The following is a 26,750-nucleotide window of genomic DNA, read 5'->3' on the forward strand; positions in this document are numbered from 1 at the left end:
CAGTTTACAGGTGAGGAAACTGAGTCACAGAGTAGTGAGGGCAGCTAGCTAAGAAGTAGACCATCTCGGACTGCTGAAGCCTCCCTCCAGCTCCCAGCCCCCAAGCAGTCCCGGACCTGCCTCTCACTCTGACCCCACCTGCTGCAACCCCAGGAAACAGGACCTGCCACTCCCTAGACATGACAAAAAAATGTGTTTTTTTTTTTAATTGTGCCTGTGAGATGAAATGAGAGGTCCCGACTGGGCACGGCCCTCTGGCCTCCACCCTCCAATCCCAGGGGCTGCCTCCCTGGTGGGGCACTGGTCCGGACTCTTCCAGCTCAGGCCAGGCCTGGGGCCTGGTCAGTGGCTGAACTCAAGGCAGGCGGTCAAGGAAGGCCAGGAGGACAAGGTGGAAGTCTTGCGGCTTGTGGAGGTAGCAGGCGTGGCCTGCATCACGCAGCTTCACCACAGAGTGGTTGGGCAGGTGGCGGAGCTGCCGCAGTGACTCTCGGGCCAGGATACGGTCCAGCTCCCCATACAGGATGAGAGTCGGGGTCTGCAGGGCAAGGCAAGGGGCTGTGATCCTGGGGCCTGATGGCGACTGACCCTCTTGCCACCTCCTTAGGAAATCTTTCCCAAACACCCCACCTCTTTCTATCCAGATGAGGCCATGTGTCCTCCAACTGAGACCTGAGTCCTCCCCCAGCCCATGACTGGAGCCAGGGATAGGAAGCTGGACCTTTGGAAACCCTCCTTCCAGTACCTTCACGGCCCAGAATTGTTCCTGGGTGTAGTTCTGGGTGGAGGCAGGTGCAATGGGCACAAATCCACGCAGCTGGTGGTGGCCTCGGATCAGGAAGGGCAGGGCATAGCGGCCACTCAGAGAGGGGCTCACCAAGACGGCATTGTGCACCTCCAGGTCTCGTAGCACTCGCTCCAGGAGTTCTGCCCGCCCTGCCTCTGTGCTTGCCTCCTTGGAAGGTGCCGAGTTCCCAAAACCTGGGAACAGCAGGAGGCACCAGCTGAGGGAGGCTGGAAAGGAACCCAGGACTTCCTGCCCCCCCACAGTGGGGGAAGGAGCAGAGGCACAGGGCAGCACTACCCCCAAACTTCCCGTAAGCTATTTTAGGTAATAGGATAGGTCCGCTAGAAAAGCATCTTTCACTCATTAGGGTGGCAAAACTAAAAAGACTGACAATATGCAGTGTTGGGGAAGATGTGGGTAAATGGGCACTTTCATCCATGACTGACGGGAGTATAAATCCATGTCGCATTTTTGGAGGGTAAGGTCATATTTGTCAACATTTTAACAAATGTGCATCCTCTGACCCATCAATGATTCTTGGTAGCTACCCTATAGAAATTATTGCCTCCACGCTCAAAGAAACATGTCCAAAGTTGCTTCAGCTTCATGCCTCAAGCATTTCCACTGACGCTGGAAACTCTTAATCAACTTATGTATCTACCAGTGGAGGAATGGGCAGATGTTCATAGTGACTGGCCCGCTCTAGTATTGGGGGAGAAAACCAAGCTGCAGAGAGATTTGCTAAGCCGACAGGACATGAGTCATGTTTCTACCCTCGCCACACAATCCTGAGTATTGTCTGTCTTTCTATATAGGGAAATGCTCAGGGGGGACCCCCTGGGCACCCCCAGACTGCTGGGAGAGAAGTGTTGGCATGGGTCCCTGAGGACGTCACTCTCTCTTGGTTTTTAAAGACAAGAATGATAGCATAAATCATGTGCACAGCTAAAAAAACGAAAAGCTACCTAGTTTATCATAAAAAGTCCAGTGAGATCTCTCCGTGCAAGCTCTTGGGAAGTGAGTCACATTTCTATTTCTATTTCCCATGCTTTGGGACATGCCACAGTCCACATTCTAGTTTTCAAGGTAGAAAATAAAGACACAGACCCTCTAGCATTGCCATCTTGTGTTGCGACCTGCCACTGCTTGTCCAGATGTTGGGGTCCAAATCCCCCGCAACCCAGCCATACCGTAAGGCTTTTCTACCCCTCCAAGTCCTCCCTTGGGAAGCTGCCCCCTTGTGCCTGCCGGATGTTGCTTCTCTAGACCCCAGAGCAGGGGCTCTCACCTGGGAGGTCAAGGGCCACAGCCCGGTAGCCCCTCTGCGCCAGCAACTGCAGCGTGCCCAGCTGCTCCCACGTGTGCGAGTTAAAGGCCTTTCCGTGGAGTAGCATCACCTCCACCCTGTGGGCACACAGGGGAGTGTGTGTCCTCAGGGTCTGGAAGTGGGCCACCCTTCTTTCTTTCTAGGCTTCTCCCACTGCCCTCCCAGGCCTTGAGCACCCTGAGTTGAGCTGGGGTCCCACACAGGGACTCCCCTTGGACCTAGACCTTCCACTACACCCTGAGGTCAGCACCCACCTGCGTGCCCGGTGGAGCGGCAGCACCTCGCGGTAAAAGATGGGGGAGTTGCCAGGGGTGAGACCAGCCAGGATTGTGACATTGGGACCTCCCCAGAGCCAGGAGGTCTGCTCAGGGGGGCCTGGCAGCCCCACGTACAGTAGCAGCATGAGCAGCAGGCCCAGGCCCAGCAGGGCTACCTGGGACCGGCTCATGGAGGTCTGTACCACAGTCTGGAGGAGAGGAGAGGAAGAAGAGGCTGGGGCTGTGTCCCCACCAGGTCCCCTGAACCCCACCCCCAAGCCTCACCCAGAAGCCCTCAGTCAAAGGAAGAGCTCAGCCCTTGCCCTTTGTCCTGCTCCGAGCAAGGGTCTGAGGGTTCATATCCAACTACTCCATACATGCAGGGGCAAGGGCTCAGATACCCTGAAGCCTGAGAAGGAGCATCTGAGATCTTTCTGGAGACACACAGATGCTCAATAACCACCATCATCACTGTGCCAGCTAAAACCAATGCTTATGACAGCCAGATCCTGTGCTTGGCCCTTCCCATACGAGGACTCACGAATCCACATAAGAACACTGGGAAGCAGATAGGATTATAGTTCTCTTGCAGATGAGGAAACAGGCTCAGAGAGGTAAATTCTTTTGCCCAAAATGCAGAGTAGCAGGTAGAGGAACTGGGACTTGAACCCAGAACTGGGCTGCTAACCACCAGGCTACACTCAGCTTGCCAAGGAAGAAACCATGGGGCTGGGAGGTGAGGGATGAACTGGAGCTTTGCTGGTGGACAGAGTAGTCAGACTCATCACAGAGTCATCACATCACAGAGTCATCACAGAGTGAAAGACTGGGGATGCCTGGGTGACTCAGTCGGTTAAGTGTCTGCCTTCAGCTCAGGTCATGATCCCAGGGTCCTAGGATGGAGCCCTGTGTTGGGCTCCTTGTTCAGCAGGAAGCCTGCTTCTCCCATTGCCTGCAGCTCTCCCTGCTTGTGTTCTCTCTATCACACAAATAAATAAATAAAATCTTTTAAAGAAAATAAAAGGGGAAAGACTGTGTGTAAAGTCCCATTTCACTGACAGCATGTTTGGAAATGTTTTTTTTTTTTTTTTTTTTTTTTTTAATCGCACTGCATATAATAGTGCTTAAATCAGAATGTGTCTTCCAATTGATGGAAATATTCAGTGCTTTATCTCAGCTGATATTAAGTGGGAGGAGGGCTCATGGAGAACATCTGGGATGGAGAAAGGCCAAGGCATGAACAGAATGAATGGGCCCAGGGAGGAACATGGTACACCTCGAAATGGAGGCTGGAGAGACGAAAGCTCCCCCACCCGATGGACTCTTGTAGTCTGGGTCCTTTGCCTGTCCAGAAGGGTTAGCCCTGCCTTTGAGACTCTGCCTTGCCACTTCCTGGCTATGCGTCTTCAGCTTCTCAGTAAAATGGGGAAAAGGATCACCTTGCATCAGCCCTCTCAAGTTTCCTGTGATATTTCAGGAATACAGTGGATCTGACCCAGGGCTGTCCTGTCATCATTTCTCAGGCCTAGGATGAGTACACCTGCCTTATTCACAGATTCCAGTGAACACATCTTTATTGGGTGCCAAGTGGGTGCTGGCCTAGCTAGAAACATATTGGGCACCACTCTCCTCTCCTGGGAGCTTTGACAGTGTTTCCCAAGCCCCCAGCCCCAGATTCCCAGTCCCAGGGTGGGTGGGCAGTGACAGCCCTTCTGGTGCCAGCGAACAGCCAGGAGCTAAAGGAAGGAAGAGACCGTTCTTCTCTTCTGACCAGGAACAGCAACCTCCAGAGCAGCCTGAGCCTAGGCTCCCACCAGTGGGAGGATCTCCCCCGACCTCTCCTTGTGGCAAGCCTGCTGCAAGGGAGAGGCGGGACTTTGGCTGTTGCCTTGGCAATCTAGGCAGCTGGTGCACTAGACCATGGTGGGGGGAAGCTAGCTGGCAACTCAGCATGCACCAGACAAGCGTGGGGTCGGTTGGCTGTACCCAACTAGGTCCTTGGCATACGTGTGGACAATGACACACAGGAGTACATGCGTGCACACAAACATCCAGTCTTGTCCCCACAGCTTTTCTTTTGCACAAGCTATTCCTGGCACGGAAGGTACAGGCAGACACACTTGGCCTGCGAGCAAGCGATCCCTTGAATTACGTACCCTCAAAACCAGCCACACAGCCAGCCATCAGGAAAGCAGACGGACACACACACACAGACACACCCGCTTTCAAAATCATGCAGACCCTCAAATTGCCAGCACAGTCATATACACAACCCCCAAACTGCTCCTGCATACAAGAAACACGCATGTACAGGCAAACAGACACACATAGCCTCAAAAATACACACGCACACGTAGCTACACACCCTCAAAATCACATAGACAGAAATGCGCACAGCAGACAGACACAGACACAGGCGTATAGACAGACCGACATCCTCCTCAACGTAGGCACGTAGAAACAGACACACACCACATCTACACACGTGTATCCAGACCCCCGAGAACGCACGCAGACCAAAGCCTGGGCAACACACTAACACAGGGACACTCGCTGGCCCCCCGCAGCGGCCACTCCCGCAGGACTCTGCCCCAGGGCCCGGGGGGGCAAGGGGCGGAGCCAGGACGGCCCGCCCCCGGGCACCCCGCAGCCTTCACTCCCCGGAGACACTCACCGGGCCGACCGGGATCACCGGGCGGGACACCCCAGCGCGGGCCCCGCCCACGCGGAACCAGCAGCCAAACAGCGCCGCCACCATGGCGCTGCCTCCGCCGCTCTGCGGGCGGCTGCGGGGACCAGGCGGCAGAGAGCGCGGCCAGGGAGGCGCGCTTGCGCAGTCCGCAGTCGCAGGCCCCCGCGCCTCCTAAACCCACGGAGGGGGGGTACTCTAGGCGGTGCCCCAAAACACGTAGGCCCGGCCCACTGTCCCGATTTTCCGGATTGTTCTCAGTCCGAAGGCCAGGGGAGAGCCACCGGCTTCTTCCCACCAGGCCGTCTCTATCGTGGGTCAGCCCGTCGTCTGTACAGAGGGGGTAAGGATAAGGACTGTCTTAAGGGCCACAAAAGATGGGTCAAGCCGTAGCACAGTGGAGAGGAGGCCTCACTGTTCAACGTCAGATGTTATAGCCACTTGGCGGCTCCTGGTCTCAGTCCAACCGCTTCCCGTACCCCTGCACTTACACAGGCACACGCACTCGATCATAACCCGGGGTGGCCTCTGGGCCTCTTTCACTGCTCTTTATGGCACCTAGCCTGCTGGCGATATGTGGTCAAGCCAGGCGTGGCAGCCAGGCCGCCGCACAGGGAGGCAGCGCAGGGCCCATAGGACTCCCTCTGTTATAGACACCCTGACAAACAGGCAACATCACACCCATTCTACACGCCCAGAAACAGATTCGGAGACGCTGTGAAAACGGCCAAGGTCACCTGGATGGAGTTTGATAGAACCTCACACTCACGGAGGTCCGGCTTCACCGCCTGCCCGCGCACAACTCTGGGCCTGGGCAGGGTGGGGACGCACGAACCCTTCTCCACAAGCCGTATCGTGTGCATCTGGAGCAGGCTGCTGGAGCCGCACCCAGCCATGTGCTTGGAACTCCCCGGGGCCGAGGGGTTTGGGGAAACCGAGGCTGCTGGGACAGTAAAGATCTAGCGGCAGCGACGGGCCCTGCGACGGCTTGTGGCCACAAGAGGGCGCCCCGTAGCACGGCCTGGTCTCCGCCCTCTGCCGAGCCACTTCCCCGCTTCCCAGGCCCGGGCCGCAGTCGCCTCCCGCACTCGCCAATCTCTTAACTGCGCGAGCCTACGCAGCTCCCCAGGTACCGGCCCTGCGCCCCTGACCCTCTCTTCTTCTGTCCAGTGAGATCCCACCCCCACCCGGCCCAAGTTCCTCCCCTTCCCATCTCGGCTCCCCAGGTCCCCTCCTCGGGTCTGCCCCCAACCTTCCCACGTGCGCCTTACCGGGCCCAGCGAGCCAGAACCGAAGTCGGCCGAGGGGACCGAGTGAGCCGCCGCGGCGCCGATGACCGTGCGTCAGCGCGTTGGGCCCCAGCGGGTGGCGCTCCGGCTACTCCGCATTCCTCGCGGGCCGGAACTCCAAAGCCTTTCCCAGCTCTGCATTCCAGCTTCCGCCTCCGAAAAATGGGTTTTTAACTCTAACCCCGACCCCCTCCGGCCTGCGGTGCCAACCTACAAACTGTAACAGTGCCTTGAAGAGAAAGAGGACCATAAGCAAAATAGCTGCTTACCGTCGCTTGAGCACTTACTGAGCTCCCTCTGTGCTAGGAACCGTGTCCAGCGTTTCACCTGTTTCACATGCGGGAGCTCGTTTAAGGGAGCTGAGCACTATTGTATTAGCCCCATTCGTAGAAAGGGAGAATAACAATGAGGACAATAATCATAATGGGAGCTCCATGTATTGAGTTCAAGGGCAGTCACCCTCACTTGTCAATTCTTTTTTTTTTTTTTTAACTCATTCATTCTTGAGGTAGGTTTTATTGCCACTTATTTCAGAAGAGGAAACTGAGGCCCAAGGCCACACAGTTGAGTGGCGGAGGCATAAATAACACCTCGGTCTTCCTCATCTGAAAGCATATGGAGAGTTCTGGCAGCCTCCTGGAGGCCCCCTTGCTGCTCCCAGAGGGACCCCTGCCCTCTCTGTCCCATCGGGTCGGGGGTTCTGTGGCTCCTCATCAGTCTGGCCTTGGACCGCAGGTGCGGCACCAGTACAGCGGCGGTGATGGCTGGAGTGGAGCTTCATGAGGGCACCACCCAGGTGCAGGGCCAGAGCCTCTTCTTCCGGGAGGCTCGGCCAGGCGGTGGGCAGACTGCCCGCTTCTCAATTCTGCTATTGCACGGCATCCGCTTCTCCTCCGAGACCTGGCAGAACCTGGGCACGCTGCACAGGCTGGCTCAGGCTGGCTACCGGGCTGTGGCCATGGACCTGCCAGGTACCTCTGGGGCAAACTTCTGGACCGGGGTTGTGGCGGGCCTCACCGAGGCCTGGGCCCTGGGGCACTGGGAGGACCTTGACAGGGTGCAGTGCCCTCAGCAAGGCCCTTCCAGTTTCTCGGGTCTCGATCCGGGTGTGGTCTGGACACCATCCAGCTGGTTCTAACCAGGTTGCCCGGGGCGGTGTCTCAGAGGCTCTGAGCCTGCTTCCTCCTCTGTAATGAGAGCTACAGATTTGGGGGGTTGGCTCTAGTGAGAAGGGACTGAGATACGTGCATATATCGTCGGTACCCAACACCTAAGAATCGGTACTCAGCCAAGTGGAATTAAAATCTTTTGACAGAGCCATAACCGTAGCCTCTGTTGGAAGCCCTAAGGAGTGAGACTGAGTCTCCTGACACATGTGGGGGCGGGGTGGGGCCTGGTGGGTGGCCAAGCCCCCAGTCACCATCCCAGGGACAAAGCCCAGAACTGAGTTCAGTGGTAGGGCAGGAGCAGCACCAGAACGGCCGTCATAACCTGGACTGGTAGGCCCCAGCCCATGGAGCCGAGTATGAAGGGGCAGCAGAGCTGACCTGCTCCCCTCGCAGGCCATGGCTGGCAGGGTTTCAGGGCCCAAGCGTGGGCCTCCAGGCCCAGATGGGATTGGTTCGGACCATGGGTTGGGCTGATGATCTTCCAGGTGAAGGTCTTGAGCTAATCTTTTGGGGGTAGGTGGGGCCTGACTCATTGGAGGGAAGGTACATGCACAGAGCCAGCTCCTCGACCCCCGTCCACCCTGCCAGCCCTGAGACAGGTGCCTCTTAAGCAGTTAATTCACTTAATTTTCACCGCAACCTGAAATGGCAGATACTTTTTTGTCTCCTTTAACAGATGGGGAAACTGAGCAGCTGAGAGAGGGGTGAGGAGACTTTCCTAAGGTCGCCTAGATAGTTAAGTGAAAAATTGCGACTTGGCCCCAGCTGTGTTGGACTTAAGAGACCAATCCTTTCCAGGACACTCTATGGCTGGGAGAGGTGGGCACAGACATAGAGGAAAATGCCTTGTGCTTGCCACAGATAGGATAGATCTAGGTTGCTGTAGGAATAAACTTGGGCACACTGTGTGCTGCTGGAACCTGGCACAGAGAGATTGACCTAGGAGGGCTTCCTGGAGGAAGGGACTGTCTCTTCCATTTTCCCCATTCAATGCTCTTGTCTTTCCCACACCTGAATCCCTGCAGGCCTGGGGCGCTCCAAGGAAGCAGCAGCCCCTGCCCCTATCGGGGAGCTGGTCCCTAGCAGCTTCCTGGCAGCTGTGGTGGACGCCCTGGACCTGGGCTCTCCAGTTGTGATCAGCCCATCGTTGAGCGGCATGTACTCCCTGCCCTTCCTCACGGCCCCTGGCTCCCAGCTCCGGGGCTATGTACCAGTGGCCCCCATCTGCACTGACAAAATCAATGCTGCGGACTATGCCAGTGTAAAGGTATCCCCGTGTGGGGGGCTGAGATGCCCCTGCTATGAGCAAGAAAGGGTCCATCCTGGGGCCTTTCCTCCACTGGGGGCAGGTTAACGGAGGGGTGTCTTCTTGGGAGCTAAACTACCAAACTCTGCCCTTTTGGTTTACTTAGCAGCAGATTCCTGTGCCTTGGCCTGTGCTAAACTGTGTGCCAGAGCAGACAAAAATCTATGCCTCTGTCCCCCAGGAGCTGGGGCCTCTCCTACCACCCACTGGGCCAGCTTGTCCCTCCCCTTCATTTGGGGTGGCCCCAGGGAGAGACTGGAGTGGTGGTGGGGCTAGAGCTGACCCCCTCTAGGATGTTGGGGCTGGTGTGGTAGATCCCTGTTTACTGTTTCCTTTTCATTTCTCTAGACCTCAACTCTTATAGTATATGGAGACCAGGACCCCATGGGCCTGACCAGCTTTGAGCACCTGAAGCAGCTGCCCAACCACCGGGTGTTGGTCATGGAGGGGGCAGGGCACCCCTGCTACCTTGACAAACCTGAGGAGTGGCACACGGGGCTGCTGGATTTCCTGCAGGGGCTAGCATGAGACCCAGCCCTGCCGATGGGGGTGGCTGCTGGCCTGCTTTGGGCTCTGTCTCTTTCCTCCCTCCATGGGTTCCTGCTCATCACATACATGCAACAGGTGTGTCTGTCTATCTGGGTTCTTGTCTCTAGGATCTGTCTTTTCCTCTTCCTCTTCCTCTTCCTCTTTCTCTTGCAGTGACAGACTAAGGAAGTGAAATCAAGAGAAAAAGCCTCAGGAATCAAGAGACGTAATCTGGTGGAGGGTAATCCATTAGATGGGTTTCTCCTATAGGTTTTCCTGTTCCCTCGCTCTCCTTCCTCTCCCCTGTGCAGCCTCCCCATCCTGTCTCCAGCCTCTTCCTTGGGTTGCCCTGCAGGGCACTCACACCTCCTACTCCTGTCTCTTAGACCACAGATACATCCATGCGCACTTGCATGCTTACCCATGTAGAGCCATCCATGGTCCCAGATACGACCTTTCACTCGGGAGCAACCTCCTAGGTACAGGCAACTCTGGACTGACATGCACACTGTCACCTACAGCTTTGCATTGCATGCATTGCATGCGTTCACACACATGCACTCTTGTGCTCTCACACAAGCATTCACATGGGCACACACATACCCTCCCAACCATGCAGCCCCCCCACTGTCCAGGAAGGTGGGGACCCTCCTTGCAGGAGACGCTCTGGCAGGCTTAGGAGTAGCCAGCCCCGAACTCCATTCACCCACAGGTTGCAGCTGGCCCCAGACCTTGGAACCTCCGATTTCCCTGCTTTCCCTCCTTTTTCTGGGTGCTCCACACCTCCCCCAGGTTATTAGGCCTGGATCTGCTCAACCAAGCTTGTTTCCTGCTCTGAGGTTTGGGGGTTGGGGAGACGGAGAGCGGAGTGGAGGTCGGTGAAATAAAGTGATGCAATTAGACCCCGCAGGCTCTTGCTGTCTCCGGAGCGCCGCCCCTCCCCCGCCCCTGGGGACCAACACGGTAGGCCCCTCCCCCACCCTGGCGGGACCAGATGGTCCCCCTGCCCTTTGTCCACCCGGCCAGATGGAGGGGAAGGGAGATTGGATTCCCCTCCCCACCCACCCACACACACATACACACACACACCCAGGTGCCAAGAGACTCAGCTGTGGGGGGAGGTGGAGGTCAGTGGGACCAGGCTAAGCCGATTACGGAGGAGAGGGGGAGGTAGATCTGTTCCCCAAAGGGTACGGTGGGGGAGGGAGAGGGCTTGGGGACCGTACAACTCCCCCCGTTCTCTAGCCGAGTACACAACTGCGCCGCGGCCCTTGCGACCCTAGCCCCAAAAAGGCATTCTGGGGGTAGCTTTGGGAGAATGGCGGGGCGGGTGCAAGGGATCACACCGCTCTCAGGCCCCTCCTCCAGCCGGTCCGGTAACCTGTCCCGGGCGGACAAGGGCCGGGCTTCGCGCAAGCCGTGGGTGGCTGAGGGGCGCGGGTCTTGTTGGGGGAGAGCCCCGCGCGGGGATGGATGGCGCAGAAGCGAGCAGAGCCGGGAACCCGGCCGGGCGGAGGGCCGAAGTCGGGGTTCCGAGGGATCCGGGCCGGAGCCGGGCAGCGCGGGGCCTGGCGGCGGGCCGGAGGCCGAGATGGGGGCGCGTGGGGTCGGCGGAGGCTCCCGGAGGGCGGCTCTGTCAGGCGGAGAGCACAGGGGCTCGCGGCCGGGCGCGGCGCCGGGGGACCGCGGCTGGGCGGGCGCTGGTGGCGGGACCCCCCCCTCCCGCCCCCAGCTCCCGGCGCCGGGACGAGCTACCGGGGGAGGGTCGCCCCATCCCTCCCGGAAGCGGCCGCCGCTCCAGGCGCACCGCGGCGCGCGGGGCGGGGCGGGCGGCTGCGGCACTGGGGCGGCTGGGGCGGGCCCGCCGCGCTGTAATCGGATCCGGGGAGGGGGCGGGGAGGGGCCGGGCCGGGCGGGCCGGGGGGTGGTGGGGGGGGGCGCGGAGCCGGGCTCCGGGCCGGCCGGGCTCCGCGCCTGTCAAACCCCTCATTGTTCGCAGCTGATGTCACTCGCAGTTGTGAGCGGCCGCCTCTCCCGGGGACAATGTGGGACTGAGCGGCCCAGCCGCCGCGCCGCCGCTGCCGCCGCCGCCGCCGCCGCAGGACAGCCCCAGCGAGGTAGGGCGCGGGCCGGGCGGGGCACCGAGGGCCGCGAAGTTTGGGGGTTCGGCCGGGGGGGGGGGTGGGGAGCCCGCGCCGGAGTCTACAGGCCGGGGTCCCGGTTTGGGATACTGGGAGACTGAGAGGAACGCTTCTCTGTCCCACATGGGCCCAGGCCTGCACAGGTGGGGGGCGCTGCTCTGCCCAAGGAGCCCCCAGCAGCAGGGAGGGCCTTCCTGGACCCGAGACCCCAGATTTGAGGCCCACATCCCACCTGCTCTTTCTGTTCTTTGGACCTGCTTTTCTCTCGACCTCCTGCCGTGGGTTCTTGTTCTGCTCCTTCTCTATCCCCATCAGCCATTCCCCTGCAGTTCCTGGCTCAGCACACACCCCTTCCCATTCTCTGCAGTCCTTGGTTGGGGTGGGGGGGGGAAGCAGGCAGACAAACCTCTAGACCAGGGGTGTGTGGAGATGACAGTTGGGGACTCAGAGTGGTCCCTTAGGCTTTGTGACTCTTTAGCCCCTCAGCTCTGACCTAGCTTCTAGCTGAAGTCCTGGGGGGCAGGGGGTGTCTCTGGATACTCACTTCAGCCTGGCCCTCATGCCTGCCTGGCCAGGAGAGGGAGGTGCCCACCTCCTCACTCCCCTATCCCAGGCCCGCCATCTTGAGACCTGTGGCACCCAGTGCTCCGCCCGGCTCCAGCACCCTGGGGAGTGGTCTTCAAGGGGATGCACCCAGGGCCAGCTGCATTCCCTCCTCCCAGAATGTGGGCTCTTGGTCCCCTCCAAACCCACAATGTTTACCTTCATGCTGGACCAACAGGGCATGTGTCCCTAAGGGCCCTCCTTCTCCTACAAAGAGCCCTTAGACCCCAGGGATTCTCCGGGAGCTTAAATCTTAGCTCTAGCCTTCACTCTTTCCTGGGGTTACCCTCATTCCTTCAGGGCCAGCACCTGGGACCCTACTTTTCCCATCTGAAGGTCCCCTACTCCCTCTGGGCCCTGCAGTCCCGTCAACCTCCAAAGCACCCCCATCCCGGCCTCCACCCCCCAGCCTTCATCAGCATGCAGGCTCAGGCTGCCCAAACACAAGGGGATTGTTCTTCTTGCATGCTCAGGGTGGGGGGCTGGGAGCAGGCGGCCCACACACCCTGGCAGGCCCAGGCCACAGGGAGGCTGGCTTTGCCCCGCCCTGTGTCCCCAGACAGGCTCTGTCCACCCTCCCTGCTCCCATCCCTGCCCCCCTCCCCTCCAGCTTCCATCCCCATTGCCCCATGGCATTGAACTCTTGAGAAAAGAGCTCTGAGCCACACAGGTGGACCCCTGTTCTCCCAGCTCCGCCAGTTGCCTTTCATGTAGCCTTATAAACAAGCACCTCCCTCTCTGGGCCTCCGGTTCTGACTTTGTGAAACCCGTGCCACTCCCCAGCTCTTCCTCCAGCCTCGCTTCCACATGGGGAAACCCATTCTGGGCCCCTAGGAGTCTCAAAGCACTGCACAAATCCCCTACCCCAGTGACATGACCGCAGAGCCCCTAGACCCAAAGAAACAGCAGGAGCAGGGGTTCGTGGTACTGAGGAATGGGAACTGGGAATTCTGTCCCAGCAGATCCTGGATCTCCCATGTGGCTGGTCCCCCATGCCCTGGATCTTCTCTCACCATCCTCTCTGCTTTCCTGGGACCCTCAGCCCCATTTCAGGTCCCTAACGCCTCCAGGCCCTTCTCTCTACACACAGAGCGTGGTTCTGGCTCCCGCCCTCCTGGAGGAACTCCTACCCTCCTGGATAATAGAAAGATAGGCTTGAAAAATGCCTGTTAGGGCTCCTTTGAGCTGAGCTGGGGCACAGAGGCCTGAGTGATTATATCTGACTTGGAAGGTTGGGAAGACTTCACAGAGGAGGTGGCATTTGAGAGGGGATTTTGACAGAGGAGGATGGGCATTTCAAGCTGGGATGAGCCAGGGCAAAGGCCCAGAGGCCTGGAGGAACTAGACGTGTTTTGCAGCCTGGTGTGTAGGGGGGAAGGGGTAGAAATGAGACAAGAGAAACTGACAGGAGCCAGATCATGAGAGACCTTGAGTGCCTGTCTGTGGTGATCAAGCTTTATTCCTTGGGTACTGAGGAGCCAAAGATGGCTGTTAAGAGGCAGAATGATCTGTCTCCAGCATGGAAAATCGAAGCTAGAGACCTTTTTCAAGTTGTGTGAGGCAGTGAGGGGATGGGTACCAGTTAGTGGGTGGGGGACACAACCAAGAAGTTGTGTCCTTTCTCCTGGAGTGCAGTCTGGCCTGGGCCTGCCTCAGTTTCCCTTGACTGTAAGGACTCTTGAGGGGTTGCTGAATGATGCTCTAAGGAGACTGTGGCATTTCTGGCACCAGCCAACTTGTCAGCACTTCCCTTTGCGGCTTCGCACTGAGTCTGTAGGACAGCCTTGGGCCGGGAAACCAGAGGGTGGAACTCATGGATCCCACGCTGCTCCCCGAAGGCCTCTCCTCCCCGCCGACTCTCCCAAGAGGTGGCATGAATCCTGGGAGGCTATAAGGCTGAGAGGCTGGGTGCATGGGTCGGAGGATACTAGGGCACTTCTCGTGGAGGCCTGGGTAATCAGGAAGGGGGCGTACACCCAGAGAAGGGAGCAGGCAGCGGAGTTCAGGATCCTTCAGTGCTGATCTCCCCATGCCCAGTGTCCACCTCCTGCCACACCCTGCTTGTTCTGATGTCCTGAGCCATTCCCCAGCATCACTGGGTGTGGCCTGCATGGCTGCTTTTGGATTAGGAGTAGGAGGCTGCTAGGTTGGAGCCTGATGGTGCTAAGGGGGATGTCGGGGGATATGAGGTGGGGGATGAACTTGGAGACCATCCCCCACCACCTTCTCCCTACCCCAGGTGGGTCTATAAGGCCTGGTTGGTTCAGAAGCTGGCTAGCAGAGCCAAGGGAATCCCCCAAGAGGCGGGCCAGTCCACTTGAGTTGCCTAGCCCCAGGAGCCCTCCCCTCCCCCGGATTGTTCTTGCTCCAGAACAAAGCCAGGGTGGACACTTGATCCCTGCATGTGGGGGGGAGCTGGCTAAGCCCCCGGCCCTTTGATTGGGCAGCTGTCATGAGAGAGAGACAGCTGGGGGGGAGGGGCAGGAAGGGGCAGCCGCCATCGCTTACACAGCTGTCACCCCCCTCCCCACCCCCTCCAGCCTGAGTGGCAGGAAGCCAGGGACAGAAGGAGTGGGCACTGGGTCTGGGGAGGGGGCCTAGGGAGCAGGAGGGAACACCAGAGGTCAGAGGCAGAGGCCTGGTCTGAGCTTGGTGTGTTCTGCCAGGGAGCCCTGCTGACCAGAGGGGGCTGGGCACCCTCAGAGGTGAGCTGGAGGTCAGTGTGGCATGACATGTGGCTGCCGTGTGGGTGGCCCAGCGGGGACCCAGCGCCCACCAGCAGATGATTCCCTGAGAACTCTGGTGAGGGGAGGAGGGGAGCCAGCATGCCGAATAGGGCTACTTGTTCTTAGGGTCCCTAGGAGAATAATTTGGGAGACCTGTGTCAGGAACTCCTGTTCTCTCCTAAAAACAGGGGAGATCTTGAGGGTCCTTCAGAACAGGAAGGACACAGAGGGACCAGCATCAGCACACACACACTCTCCCCTCCAGTCCCACACATACACATAAATAGCACAGGCGGGTAAACTGAGGTCCAGGTCAGAGGAAGGCCTGGCCAAGGTCACCATGAAATTCGGGGCATTGGGCTCTGCTGCAGACCCAGGTATCTTATTCAGGGCAGGAACTCTAGTTCTGGCCACATTCTAGCCCCTTTGCCCTTTTCTCCTTGAGGCTTACAACCCCAAAGGCGATGGGGAAATGGTATGGGGACAGTGTCAGATCTCCCACTGGTTACTACTCCAGAGGAGCTCGTGAGCCTCAGAATATTCTGGAGATTAAGACCATGGCTTTGGGCAAGTTGTCAGTCCTTTCCAAACATGACCCCCACATACTAGCCAGGCAGGGGTCTTAGGAACTACTAAAGCCTGTTCCCCACCTTTGAAGAACCTCCCTCCAGGAAGAGGATTGACAGACCCAGATGGAACAGCCAGAAAGGGGAGATAGATGAGGCCTGTGGTAGAGAGCCCCATGCTAGCAGGTAGGACCATGCTGGTCCCACCATTGCCCACCTCTCTGTGACCTTGGGCAGGTTAGAGACCCTCTGTTGGCATCAGGTTCCCTTCTGTTTGGTGAATTCATCTGTTCGGCTAACCATTATGTTCGGAACACCTTCTCCCGTCTGGCTCTTGGCCTGAGCTCTGGGGACACAAGGAGAAGGTGGCGGCCTTGGCTGCTGCTCTAAGGGGCTCCCGGGCTTGGCTGTCCAGGGGGACAGAAACTAAGCACGTCATCACAAGTGCTTTGCTGGAGGAAGTGCGTGCAGCTGGGGGAATGTTTGCAAGGGCAGCCAGCATGAGGTTGGCCAGGATGCTCACAGAGCCCAGTCCCTGTATCCACTGTTGACCTCCGACCTCTGGAGAGCCTCTGGACAGTACTCAAGCAGAGGGAGGAGCAGGTGCTGGGGATACAAGTTACCTAGGGCTTGAGGGAACAGCGTTGTCACCCAATGGTACAGATGAAGGAATAGGCTTCATGTCATACAGTGGCTTCCTTGGACTTCCTGAGAAAGCCAGGCTGGGAACACTTCCTACTTCATGCCCAAGCTCTGGCTAGCAAGGGGGTCCCAAAGAGGGGACTGGACAGTGCTCTACACCCTTGACCTTCATTTCAGGAGAGGGCAGGGGGCTGAAGAAGAAGGTGCCCAGAGGTCTCCAGAGTGCTCTAGGCAGGCACACGCATCCTTGGCTCCCACGTCCTCCTGGGCAGAAGGAATTTGCAGGATTAGGGCTTGGCCTTGACTTAGTTTTGGCACCAGTTGGTCCCACTCCGTTTTCTTCCTTGGGTTCTGGTCCCCTCATTAGCTCCCATCAAAGCTGAGCCTTGGTGGGAGACAGCCACTGGAGGAGAGGGATTTCCAAGCAGGATTAAGGTTCAGGATTAAGTTGGGGCATGAAAAGGGGTCGGGTAGGGAGGGCTGGCGGCTGGGTTAATCCCAGAAGCTAATCTCTGTCTCCTCCTTCCTCTGTCAGTTAACGGCCTTGACATTTCCCAGCCCCCAAATCCCTTTCTTACCCATCACCCAGTCCCTAGGGGAAGCATTCTCTCCATTTCATAGGTGAGGAAATTGAGACCAGGAGCCAGTGGCCTTGTTTCTGGTACAGTGGAAAGTGTTCCAGGCTGGGAATGTGGCCACTTCTTACCTCTGCAGCCAGCAGGAGAGCAGCCCCGTGCAGACTGCTGGTCTCCTGACACCATGCCCCCTCGCCCCTACGTGCTGAATGAACCCTGCTCACAGCTGTCTGCAGGGATCTTCTGCTTTAGTGACCAGCCCCACAGACCTGGGGCTCCCCGCCCTTGTGCCCCCCTCCCCACAAGCCTTTGCCAGGCAAGGGGAAGGCTGGGGCAAGAGGACACTTCTAGAACCTTGTTCTTTTCACGTCTACCCTCCTTTCAAGGCCTCCCCATGGCTCCCCATGGCTGCTCCAGCCTCCTGGCTAGCTGCAACCCCATGTTCTCGTGGGGAGGGGTGCTGGTGGGGGGAAGGCTGTGGTCCCTGGATGCAAGTGCTTCTTATTTGAATTAACTTTTCAAACTTAATCATGCTTTCAAGGCCCAGTTCCAGGGGCCTCCTCTTCTAAGAGGTCAGAGAGGAGTCCCCACCCCAGACTCCCATAGGTCTCCAGGTTAATTCTTTCTTCCAATGTACATGGGGAAAGGGAAGGAGGGAAGGAGACCCATGGTGACTGGCTGCCTCCCACATATGTGTGTTCAGCTTGTTCTAATTCTCATGACTCTCTCGGGGTAGGACCTGGTAGTCTCTTCTTGTGGACGGGGCGGGGGTGGGGGGAAGTGGAGCCTCGGGCCGGTAAAGTGAGTTGTCCAGGGTCACACAGCAAGTGAATGGCACACAAGGGTATCAATCAGGGTGACACTTGAAACTGGGGGTCTGCGCTGTCTCCCTTCTGTGGGAATTTGGTCAGTCTGACACTGAGGTCCCCATGTAAAGGCAGGGGACCCAAAAGAGATGGGAGCTCCCCTCTAATCCCTCTTCCACTGCCGCGCCCCCCCCCCCCCTCCAGAGCAGAGCCGCCAGGCACCGTGGACGCACTCCTAGGCCGCTGTGGCCCCAGCCCCGCTTGACAGGATGAGCAGCTCAGATGCGGGGCTGGAGGAGGAGCCAGAGCTCAGCATCACCCTCACCCTGCGGATGCTGATGCACGGGAAGGTGAGTAGGGGCGGGGCCCGACAAGGCAGGGCAGGCCAGGAATGTGAGCTCCTGTGTCCTCTCTCGGCTAGATTCCCCATCCTGGTGGCCTGGGCTGGGCCTGGGGCACCACTCCCCGCTGACTATGCTCTTGTCTTGTTTGCAGGAGGTCGGCAGCATAATCGGGAAGGTAGGTGCTCAGTTCTATTCTGTGCGGACCTCCACCTGAGACCCCAGTGACCGCTGGGGCTAAGAGCCATTCTGTATTTTTTCTCCCACAGAAAGGAGAGACTGTAAAGCGAATTCGGGAGCAGGTGAGGCTGGAGTTTGGGAGAGCTGCCCAGGGCATCTGGTTTGGAGGGGAGGGGAGATACCTGCCCCACCTTTTTCCCTGCCCTCCACCATTTGGGATGACCAATGAGTGCCCTTGGAAGGTAGCTGTTTCCAGTGGTGGGCTGGGGCCTGGTGGGGCGGCAGGCAGACAGGTTCCCCGAAAGGAAGTGGAGAAGGAGCCCCACCGCCTGGCGTTGTGTGTCCCCGCAGAGCAGCGCCCGGATCACCATCTCTGAGGGCTCCTGCCCCGAGCGTATCACCACCATCACAGGGTCTACAGCGGCTGTCTTCCATGCAGTCTCCATGATCGCCTTCAAGCTGGATGAGGTCTGTGGCTGGCTGGGCTGGGAGGCTGGGAGTGGTTCCCTGGGCTGGGGCGCCACACAGGGGCTGCAGGTGGCAGGGAAGGCCAAACCCAGGGTGGGCTAGGTTCCTTCATTAGGGTAGGACCTGGGGAGGGCTTCTCCCCTTCACACCCCGGCAGGCAGGTTCTCCATGGGAGGGGGAGCAGCAGGGGCATGGAGAGCCAAACCACAGTCTTCCTGCCCAGGACCTTTGTGCCGCTCCTGCAAATGGTGGGAATGTCTCCAGGCCTCCGGTGACCCTGCGCCTCGTCATTCCTGCAAGCCAATGTGGCTCACTGATTGGCAAGGCTGGCACCAAGATCAAGGAGATCCGAGAAGTGAGGAGAAGGGGGATACCACCCTCAGGGAGTCCTACCCTTCCCCGGACTTACAGCTTCCTGTCCCCTGGGGAGCTCAAAGCCTGGGCAGCCCTGGCCTGGATTATGAGGGTAGCCAGAAGTGGTCCCTGTTCTCTGCTTGTAGACCACGGGGGCCCAGGTACAGGTGGCAGGAGACCTGCTCCCCAACTCTACAGAGCGTGCTGTCACCGTGTCCGGGGTGCCTGATGCCATCATCCTGTGTGTGCGCCAGATCTGCGCTGTTATCCTGGAGGTGCTTCCTTGGTGCAGGGAGAGGGGATGGGGATGGGCCTGCCGTCCTGCCTTGTCAGGCTCCCTAACCTTATACCTGTGGCACCAGCTGGAGGCCAGGCTGGGCTTCAGGGATGGACTAGGAGCTCCAGAATGTTGGGATGCATTTACCTGGGGGTCATAGTGAGGGCCTTGGGAACATAGGGCCCTTGGGGAGGTCAGAGGGGCCAGGGAGGGGCCTGATAGGGCCTCCCCCTTTTGTGCCTTCCAGTCCCCACCCAAAGGAGCTACTATCCCATATCATCCGAGCCTGTCCTTAGGTACCGTCCTTCTCTCTGCCAACCAGGTGAGGTGGGACAGTAGGATGGGTAGGAAGCATTCCTGGAGAAGGGGGTTGAGGTGGGGGAGGGATGGAAGAAGGACTTGGGGGCTGGCAGGCGGGGAGGAGTGATTGGCCAAATTGCTCTGACTTGTCACAGTCACCCTCTTTCCCCCACTTTGTCCTCATAGGGCTTTTCCGTCCAGGGTCAGTATGGAGCTGTTACCCCCGCTGAGGTGAGTAACCATAGCCCCAGGGACCCCTTCCGAAACCAGGCTTCCTCTGACTCCTGACCCTCTTCTTTGGCACAGGTCACCAAGCTCCAGCAGCTTTCAGGCCATGCAGTCCCCTTTGCCTCCCCCAGCATGGTGCCAGGTGAGTGGCCCTGCAGAAGGAGGCAGGGGCAACCCCACTGGGAGTGTACGTCGGGAGGCAGGAAAGGCCCAGCGCCATGTCCAATCCCTCTTCTCCTGCCTCCTAGGACTGGATCCCGGCACACAGACCAGTTCACAGGAGTTCTTGGTTCCCAATGACGTGAGCAGAGGATGGGGTGGTTTGTGGGGGTGGTTCCTGGGGTCTAGGCCTGGCCCAGGGTTGAATTCCACTCTCCCCGCAGCTGATTGGCTGCGTGATCGGGCGCCAGGGCAGCAAGATCAGTGAGATCCGACAGATGTCAGGGGCACATATCAAGATCGGGAACCAAGCGGAAGGTGCTGGCGAGAGGCACGTGACCATCACTGGTTCCCCTGTCTCCATCGCCCTGGCCCAGTACCTCATCACTGCCTGGTGAGTGTGGGGTGGGAGTGGTCCAGGTCACAGGGCTCAAGTGCCTGTAAAAGGCACGATGGGGGTGGGGAGAGCTGATTTCCCTTCTCTGTCTCTGTCTGGGTACATCCTCTGTCTCCCCGAACCCTCGCCTTACCCACTCCATGTGGCCCCAACTTCTCCTCCACATCTGTCCCTTGTGTCCTCTTTTCCCTTGTCCCTGTCTCTTTCCCCCGGGTTTCAACCTCCCCCTATCCCCCATCACTGAGTACCATACCTACTTATCACTACTCTTCTGCCGTTCCCATCCTCCCCCCAATATCCCCTCACCATGTCATTATTCTTGATTCCTCTTTGCCTCTCATCTAATCTGCCCCATATTTACCCTTACTGCCCCTCTCTTACCTCCACTGTTCCCTTCATCTCCCCCCATATCCCTCTTTCCAGTCTAGAAACGGCCAAGTCTACCTCTGGGGGGACGCCCGGCTCAGCCCCCACAGACCTGCCTGCCCCCTTCTCGCCGCCCCTGACGGCCCTGCCCACAGCTCCCCCAGGCCTGCTGGGCACACCCTATGCCATCTCCCTCTCCAACTTCATCGGCCTCAAGCCTGTGCCCTTCTTGGCTCTGCCACCTGCCTCCCCAGGGCCGCCGCCGGGCTTGGCGGCCTACACTGCCAAGATGGCAGCAGCCAATGGGAGCAAGAAAGCTGAGCGGCAGAAATTCTCCCCCTACTGAGGCCGACTGAGGCGCAGGGGCAGGCAGGACCACCGGTAGGGGGCTGCCTCTGCACCCTCCCTGCCCAAGGAGACTCCACCCTGGGGTCCCAAATGCCACTAATGCCCAGACGCATGGATGCACCCCTCCACCCAGCCCGGGTCTGTGGGAGTTCCTCCTCTTGGAGTGAGAGCAGTTTCTGGCCCAAGGTCCGGGAGCCGCAGCCGCCCCAGGGTATGGGGCTCCACCCCCTGTAGCTCTATGCTTGGACGCAGGGAGCATCCTTAGTGCCCCCACTTCAGAGGGTCACTCATGCACTCCCCATCCCTTAGGGTTTCCCAGCCTACTGGCCCCGCTGTGGGGATCAGGGAGGAGGGCCGGGGGTGGGGGTGGCTGGGGGCCATGCTTCTCTCCCCACCTCCCTGCAGATTCCTGCTGCTTCCACTGATACCCTTTTGACTGGAATGGACTGGCTGGGCTTGGCAGAGGGCAACCCAAAGAGGGGACCCTGCCAGGCAGCTGGGGGAGTGGCATGGAGGCAGGGGCCGAATTCTCAGCAGCAGACACTCTGTACAGTTTTTTCAATCCCTGTTTTTGAATAAATATTCTCAGAGACCAGGAAGCTGTGAAACATTGTGGGTGTTGGCAAAACCTCCAGAGAATGGGTATAGCCAAGTCCCTGGAGGACCCCATCTGTGAATTCACCATTGGGTCTTGGCCCCTTCCACATGCCAGTTCTGGGGCTTCCGCGTCCTGTTGTCAAGCCTCCTGCCTCTGGCACCGCACTGATCCAGTTGCCTTCTGGACATTTCAGAGGCTGGCAGAGGTGTTCCAGTATCTTTGTCCCACCCCTTCCTGGTGCAGATGTCGGGGAAGTCCTTCTGAGTGTCTCTCCACTGGTTCCTCCTGCTGTGGCTGTTACCTAGATCTTGCCCTGCTTGGTCCATCCTTTTGGCTGTAAGCCCTTAGGGTCCTCTTCTCGGTTCAGCCCACCTCCTCTCCTTCCTTGGGCTGGGGACTATCCATGAGTGTCCAAACCACCTAAGCTGAAGAAGCCCTTAGAGACAGTCCAGGATACAGATGGGAACATGGGTCTGGCTAAGGGAGGTCTGTATACAAGACTCTGCAGAGTAGGGATCCAGAACCCAGGATTCCTATCTCCCAGAAGCCTCTTGGTAGGCTGCAGGCCCCCTTTCCCGGGTTCCAGAGCCAGGAATCCAGGCAGGACACCTGCCCGGAACTGTGTAGGAGGTTGGATGGGCTCCTGATACCACCATCCTTTCTCCAGTCTCAGCTCAGCATGGGAGACCAATCTCCTCTCAGGTGGCCCCTGGCATGCTCAGGCTCTCCCCTCTTGGCAAATCTGGGGCTTGTTCTGGTGCTTCGGAAGGGCCCAGGGCAGGGCTCTGTGACCGGCCCGGGAGGTGCTGCAGAAGCGCCCGCAGGTGCCAGGTCCGCGGAGCGCAGGCCCTCGGGGGCCCAGGCAGTGCCTGACGGGCAAGGCGACCTAGTGCCCTGCGCACAGGGCGCTGCAGCAGGCCATACAGGAAGGGGTGAGCCGCGAAGGCCGAGTAGGCCACCCAGGTGACGGGCGCCTCGGCCACTGCAGCCTGCGCGGCGGGCGCCAGGCACGCACAGCCGTAAGGCAGCCAGCAGGCTGCAAACTGGCCCACGGCCAGCGCCGGGGCCAGGGCGGCTTTGCCCCCGGGCAGGCGAGGCCGGAGCGGCGGCAGGATGGAGAGGCGGCTATCCAGAGAGTCGGAGCGCGGCCGGGAGAAGCGCGCGGGCCGCGGGGGCCGCAGGGCCGCGCGGCGCGCCACGAGGAAGATGCCACTGTAGGCGCCGAGCAGCAGGAGGGCGGGCAGCGCGAAGGCCAGCAGCGCCCAGAGCGGCCGGAAGGGCGCGAGGCCGCCCGCTAGGACCGAGCAGCGCGCGGGGGCCGGGGGCGGCGCGGGCGGCGGCCCGAGCAGGGAGAGCGCGCCCAGCAGCCCCGCGGCGGCCCACACAGCGGTGAGCACCAGGCCGGGAGGAGGCCGCACGCCGGGCCGCAGCGGGTGCACTATGAGGCGGTAGCGCGCCAGGCCGAGCGCCGCCACCCCGAGCGTGCAGGCGGGCAATAGCGCCGCCGAGAGGAAGCGCGCCGCGCGGCACGGTGCGGGGCCCAGGCGCACGCGGCCCAGCCCGGGCGGCGGCGCGGCCAGCAGGCCCAGCGGCATGATGGAGGCGGCCGCCAGCAGGTCCACGACGCACAGGTGCACCAGGTAGAGCGCGTCGCGCAGTCCCGGCGTGCGCAGCACCACGACCAGCAGCGCGCCGTTGCCCAGCAGGGCTGCTGCCTCCACGACGGCCGCCAGGATCAACCCGACTGAGCCTGCGACTTCTGAGGTGTTCAGCCCTGTGGTGTTGGCCATTCGAGCGCTCAGGCTTCACCCCGTGCTGGGCTGCAGAGAGGGAAACGGAGCATCTGCCCTCCCCCCTTCCCATCACCTGTCCCTTGCTCCTCTGGCCCTTCGCCTCGGAGGCAGCAGCGGCGCTGGCTCCGTTGCCCAGGCTGCCATCCTCTCACAGGGGCTTGGCTGGCCCCATGGAGAGGTGCAAGGCTTGGACTTCAGCTCTCTCCTCTGTCCCGGCAACTCAGCCTCTGCTGGAGATGGTACTGGCTGACACTCTGCTGTTGCCCTTTAGAGACACACAGAGCTGGCAAGGGAGGGGCAGGGCCTGGCACCAGCCCCCTGGGTCCTAGCAGCTGCCAGCTGCTGGTGGGAGGCTGTGCTGTGGAAGTGCTTCGGGTGCCTCTGGAGGGGGGCCCAGAGCAGGCACAGGCTGGAGTCTAGTCTGAGGACATCAGAATGTGGGCTTTGGAGTCTGCCCCACCCTGCTCTGTCTTTCCCTGGGGTGGGAAGTAGCCCCCCACATGCTCTCCCCTCTCATCTCCATCAGTGGGAGTAATCAGATCATTCAGCCTTTGTCCTGAGGGGAAACTGAGGTACCAGCGAGACAAGTGCTGAAGCAGGGAGGGCTCCAGGAGGGGTAGTTGTCTCAGAGAGGAAACTAGGTAAGGTGAGGGGGAAAAAAAATCATAGGCCTTGGCGCAGAGTAGACTCTCAACCCGGATTAGCTTGGCACAGAATAGGTGCTTCATGATACCGTGTAGAGTTAATGAAAGTAGGCTTTGGGGAAACAGCTGTTTTCTATTTTGTTAAAGATTTTATTGATTTATTTGCGAGAGAGCTGGAACACAAGCGGGGGGCGGGGGGCAGTGAGGGGCAGAGGCAGAAGCAGATTCCCCGCTGAGCAGGGAGCCTGTCATGGGGTTCCATCCCAGGACCCCGGGATCATGGCCAGGGTCCTGGGATAGACAGACGTTTAACTGACTGAACCACCCAGGCAGCCCACAGTTTTTGTTTTAATTGATGTATGGTTGACATACAATATTACAGATAACTTTGGGTGTACAACATAGTGATTCGACAATTCTATACATTACAAAATGCCCACCATGCTACGTGTAGTTAACCATCTCAAACTGCTGTTTTTTTAATGTCTTGCTGAGTACTTTTTTCTATCTATCTACCTATCTATCTATCTATCTAAATTGGGCTCTATAACCAACATGGGGCTTGAACCCATAATCCCGAGGACAAGAATCACATGCTCTACCTACTGAACCAGTCAGGTGCCCCTTGACTGCTGTGTTTTGTTTGGTATTCTTTTTGCTGTTAGCGAACCACCTAGGAGCACCCTGAGTTTTCTTTAGGAAACCACCCACCCCAACGCTCAGAGCTTATGATTTGGGTGGGCAAGATCCCTACCCTCCGTTCTCCTGATAAGACACAGAACCCAGTCCTGGGCAGTCCGTGTACGACATCCTCCACAGCCAATGTGGTTGGCTCAGGGAAAGCCATGTGACTCCAATGGGGCATATGCTCAGTGAAATCACCCAGTCTCTTGTCAACACCCCACCTATACCCTGATGGCTTGGCTTGTATCTGAAGCTCCTTTCTCTCCCCAGGCACTCCATCGTCTCCCTTAGTACTTTGACTATCGGGCCCCGTAAATGTCCCATGTCCAAAACAGAACCATGACTCTTGAGCCCTCCCCAACATGCTCCTGGCGGTCTCCCCCAGCTCAGCAAACTCCATCTCAGAAGTTTTCACGGATGCCTCCCTTCCCCCAGGCCCCACACGCAACCCATCAGTATCTGTGAATCTGGTCACGTCGCTCTACCACAACTCCCATGGTCCCAGCCACCAGCACCTCACACTGACCCACTTCAGCATCCTCCCAACTGGTCTCCTGGCCTCTGCTTCTGCACTTTGTTCTGATCATTTGCCTGTTTGTCCCCAGACCCTTCCCCAGTCTTCCCCAGTGCTCCACCTTCCAGGGAACTGTACTTCCCAGGTTCCTTTGCCATTGGTTTTTGGGCATATTCAGCCAATAGAAGTTACCAGCGGAAGACTGGAAGGTGGAAGGAGGGAGGAAGCCAAGGTATTCTCCCTCTCATGCTCACCCTGGGGCTCTGGGTCTACCTCTGCGGAGGACAGCCTCTCTTTCCTTCGGGCAGCCCCCTCTGTGGCTAGAGGTCTGCAGGGAGACCCAGGCCTCTGCACAGTGGAATACCATTGCCTTCCGTTATCCTTCCAGCCCAAGGGTGGTAGCAGCTAATCTTTGCTAATCTTTGGCTCATCCCATCGTCCCCTTTGATAGCTCAGTTTCTCTCCTCTATCAGATTTCCCCTTGTCTGGAATCCCGAGGGTGATTTTAGCTTTGCTGACCAGATTTTAAAAAATATGTATTTTATTTAAATTCAGTTAATTAACATATGGTGTGTTATTAACTTCAGAGGTAGAGTTCAATGATTCATCATTTGCATGTAACACCCAGTGCTCATTACATCACGTGCCCTCCTCCATGCCCATCAACCAGCTACCCCATCCCCCACCCACCTCCCCACTGACTGGATCTTGACTGACACACCCTCCAGTCCACTCTCCACAGAGTAGCTAAAGTGGTTCCCTCTAAAAACAAATCCTTTCGGGGCGCCTGGGTGGCTCAGTGGGTTAAGCCGCTGCCTTCGGCTCAGGTCATGATCTCAGGGTCCTGGGATCGAGTCCCACATCGGGCTCTCTGCTCAGCAAGAAGCCTGCTTCCCTCTCTCTCTCTCTCTGCCTGCCTCTCCGTCTACTTGTGATCTCTCTCTGTCAAATAAATAAATAAAATCTTTAAAAAAAAATAAAAAAAATAAAAACAAATCCTTTCATGTCATGACCCTGCTGTCATCCCTCTAAGAACTTCCCATCATCAGATTAGACTCTCAGCTCCTCGGTGCTCAGGTGGCCTTCTCTCCACCCCTCTGACCTCACAGTCCTTGCTGACTGTACTTCCAAGCCATAGCAGTCATCTTGCTGGTCCTCCAGTAGATCAAACTGGTTTCCCCTTCAGGATCTTCCCATGTGTGCTGTTTCCTCTGTCAGAACATGCTTCCCTCAGATCTGTCCGGGACTTGTTGGTCCCTCACCTAATTCAGGGTGCTGCTTGAGAGAGGAGGCCATTGGGGACCATCTTTCCTAAAATTTCCCCACCTTCCCATCACTAATTCTTTACCTTGCTTTCTTTTTTCTTCGGGGCACTTTCCCCACTCAGTGAATTTCTGCTCTCTGCACATGCTTGTTTAGAGCCTGCTGTCCCTGCCTGTAGGTGCCTGAGAGCCGGGATTTTGTCTTTGGGCCCCTAGAACCCACCCAGGGCACACGATCAGCATTGTACAGAGCTAGGTGGTAGCCACCAGGGCATGGGCCTCCAGATTTGACTCATTTCCTGCCGGAATTTGAAGGGCCTGGTCCAATTCTCCATTATTCAGATGAGAAAGCTGGTGCCCAGAGAGGTAAGGAATGTGTCCCAGATCACACAGCTGAGTTGTACCTGGAACCCAGGTCACTTGCTT

At 58.4% G+C, this 26,750-nt stretch overlaps 4 protein-coding genes across 8 annotated transcripts; 2 read left to right on the plus strand and 2 right to left on the minus strand.

Annotated features, from left to right (window-relative positions):
- Positions 1 to 207: 207 nt before the first annotated feature.
- Positions 208 to 6,660, minus strand: ABHD14A (abhydrolase domain containing 14A). Of its 2 annotated transcripts, none has more exons than XM_047692781.1 (5): positions 6,332 to 6,660; positions 2,369 to 2,580; positions 2,076 to 2,191; positions 746 to 981; positions 208 to 538 (listed from the first exon to the last, which is right to left on the minus strand). In XM_047692781.1, exons 2-5 carry the CDS (start codon positions 2,560 to 2,562, stop codon positions 356 to 358), a joined length of 729 nt encoding a protein of 242 aa, XP_047548737.1. In that variant the 5' UTR covers positions 2,563 to 2,580; positions 6,332 to 6,660; the 3' UTR covers positions 208 to 355. The 2 variants fall into 2 exon arrangements, with proteins under 2 accessions (XP_047548737.1, XP_047548730.1); XM_047692774.1 differs by lacking the exon at positions 6,332 to 6,660 and adding an exon at positions 5,046 to 5,236.
- On the plus strand, positions 5,874 to 10,254 carry ABHD14B (abhydrolase domain containing 14B). The gene is made up of 4 exons (XM_047692792.1): positions 5,874 to 6,189; positions 7,085 to 7,320; positions 8,544 to 8,785; positions 9,173 to 10,254. Exons 2-4 carry the CDS (start codon positions 7,110 to 7,112, stop codon positions 9,350 to 9,352), a joined length of 633 nt encoding a protein of 210 aa, XP_047548748.1. The 5' UTR covers positions 5,874 to 6,189; positions 7,085 to 7,109; the 3' UTR covers positions 9,353 to 10,254.
- A 348-nt stretch (positions 10,255 to 10,602) lies between these two features.
- Positions 10,603 to 21,428, plus strand: PCBP4 (poly(rC) binding protein 4). Of its 4 annotated transcripts, none has more exons than XM_047692816.1 (13): positions 10,603 to 11,469; positions 17,616 to 17,761; positions 17,907 to 17,930; positions 18,022 to 18,054; positions 18,284 to 18,400; positions 18,624 to 18,755; positions 18,901 to 19,029; positions 19,279 to 19,353; positions 19,518 to 19,562; positions 19,638 to 19,701; positions 19,808 to 19,860; positions 19,943 to 20,112; positions 20,736 to 21,428. In XM_047692816.1, the coding sequence occupies exons 2-13, from the start codon at positions 17,681 to 17,683 to the stop codon at positions 20,800 to 20,802; spliced, it is 990 nt and encodes a 329-aa protein (XP_047548772.1). In that variant the 5' UTR covers positions 10,603 to 11,469; positions 17,616 to 17,680; the 3' UTR covers positions 20,803 to 21,428. The 4 variants fall into 4 exon arrangements, with proteins under 4 accessions (XP_047548772.1, XP_047548786.1, XP_047548762.1 ...); XM_047692830.1 differs by having other exon boundaries at positions 11,237 to 11,469; positions 21,235 to 21,428; XM_047692806.1 differs by having other exon boundaries at positions 11,243 to 11,469; positions 20,539 to 21,428.
- GPR62 (G protein-coupled receptor 62) lies at positions 21,401 to 23,439 on the minus strand. The gene has a single exon (XM_047692839.1). The coding sequence runs from the start codon at positions 23,215 to 23,217 to the stop codon at positions 22,126 to 22,128; it is 1,092 nt and encodes a 363-aa protein (XP_047548795.1). The 5' UTR covers positions 23,218 to 23,439; the 3' UTR covers positions 21,401 to 22,125.
- Positions 23,440 to 26,750: the final 3,311 nt, after the last annotated feature.

Source organism: Lutra lutra, chromosome 1 (assembly GCF_902655055.1).
Source record: "Lutra lutra chromosome 1, mLutLut1.2, whole genome shotgun sequence".
NCBI lineage: Eukaryota > Metazoa > Chordata > Mammalia > Carnivora > Mustelidae > Lutra > Lutra lutra.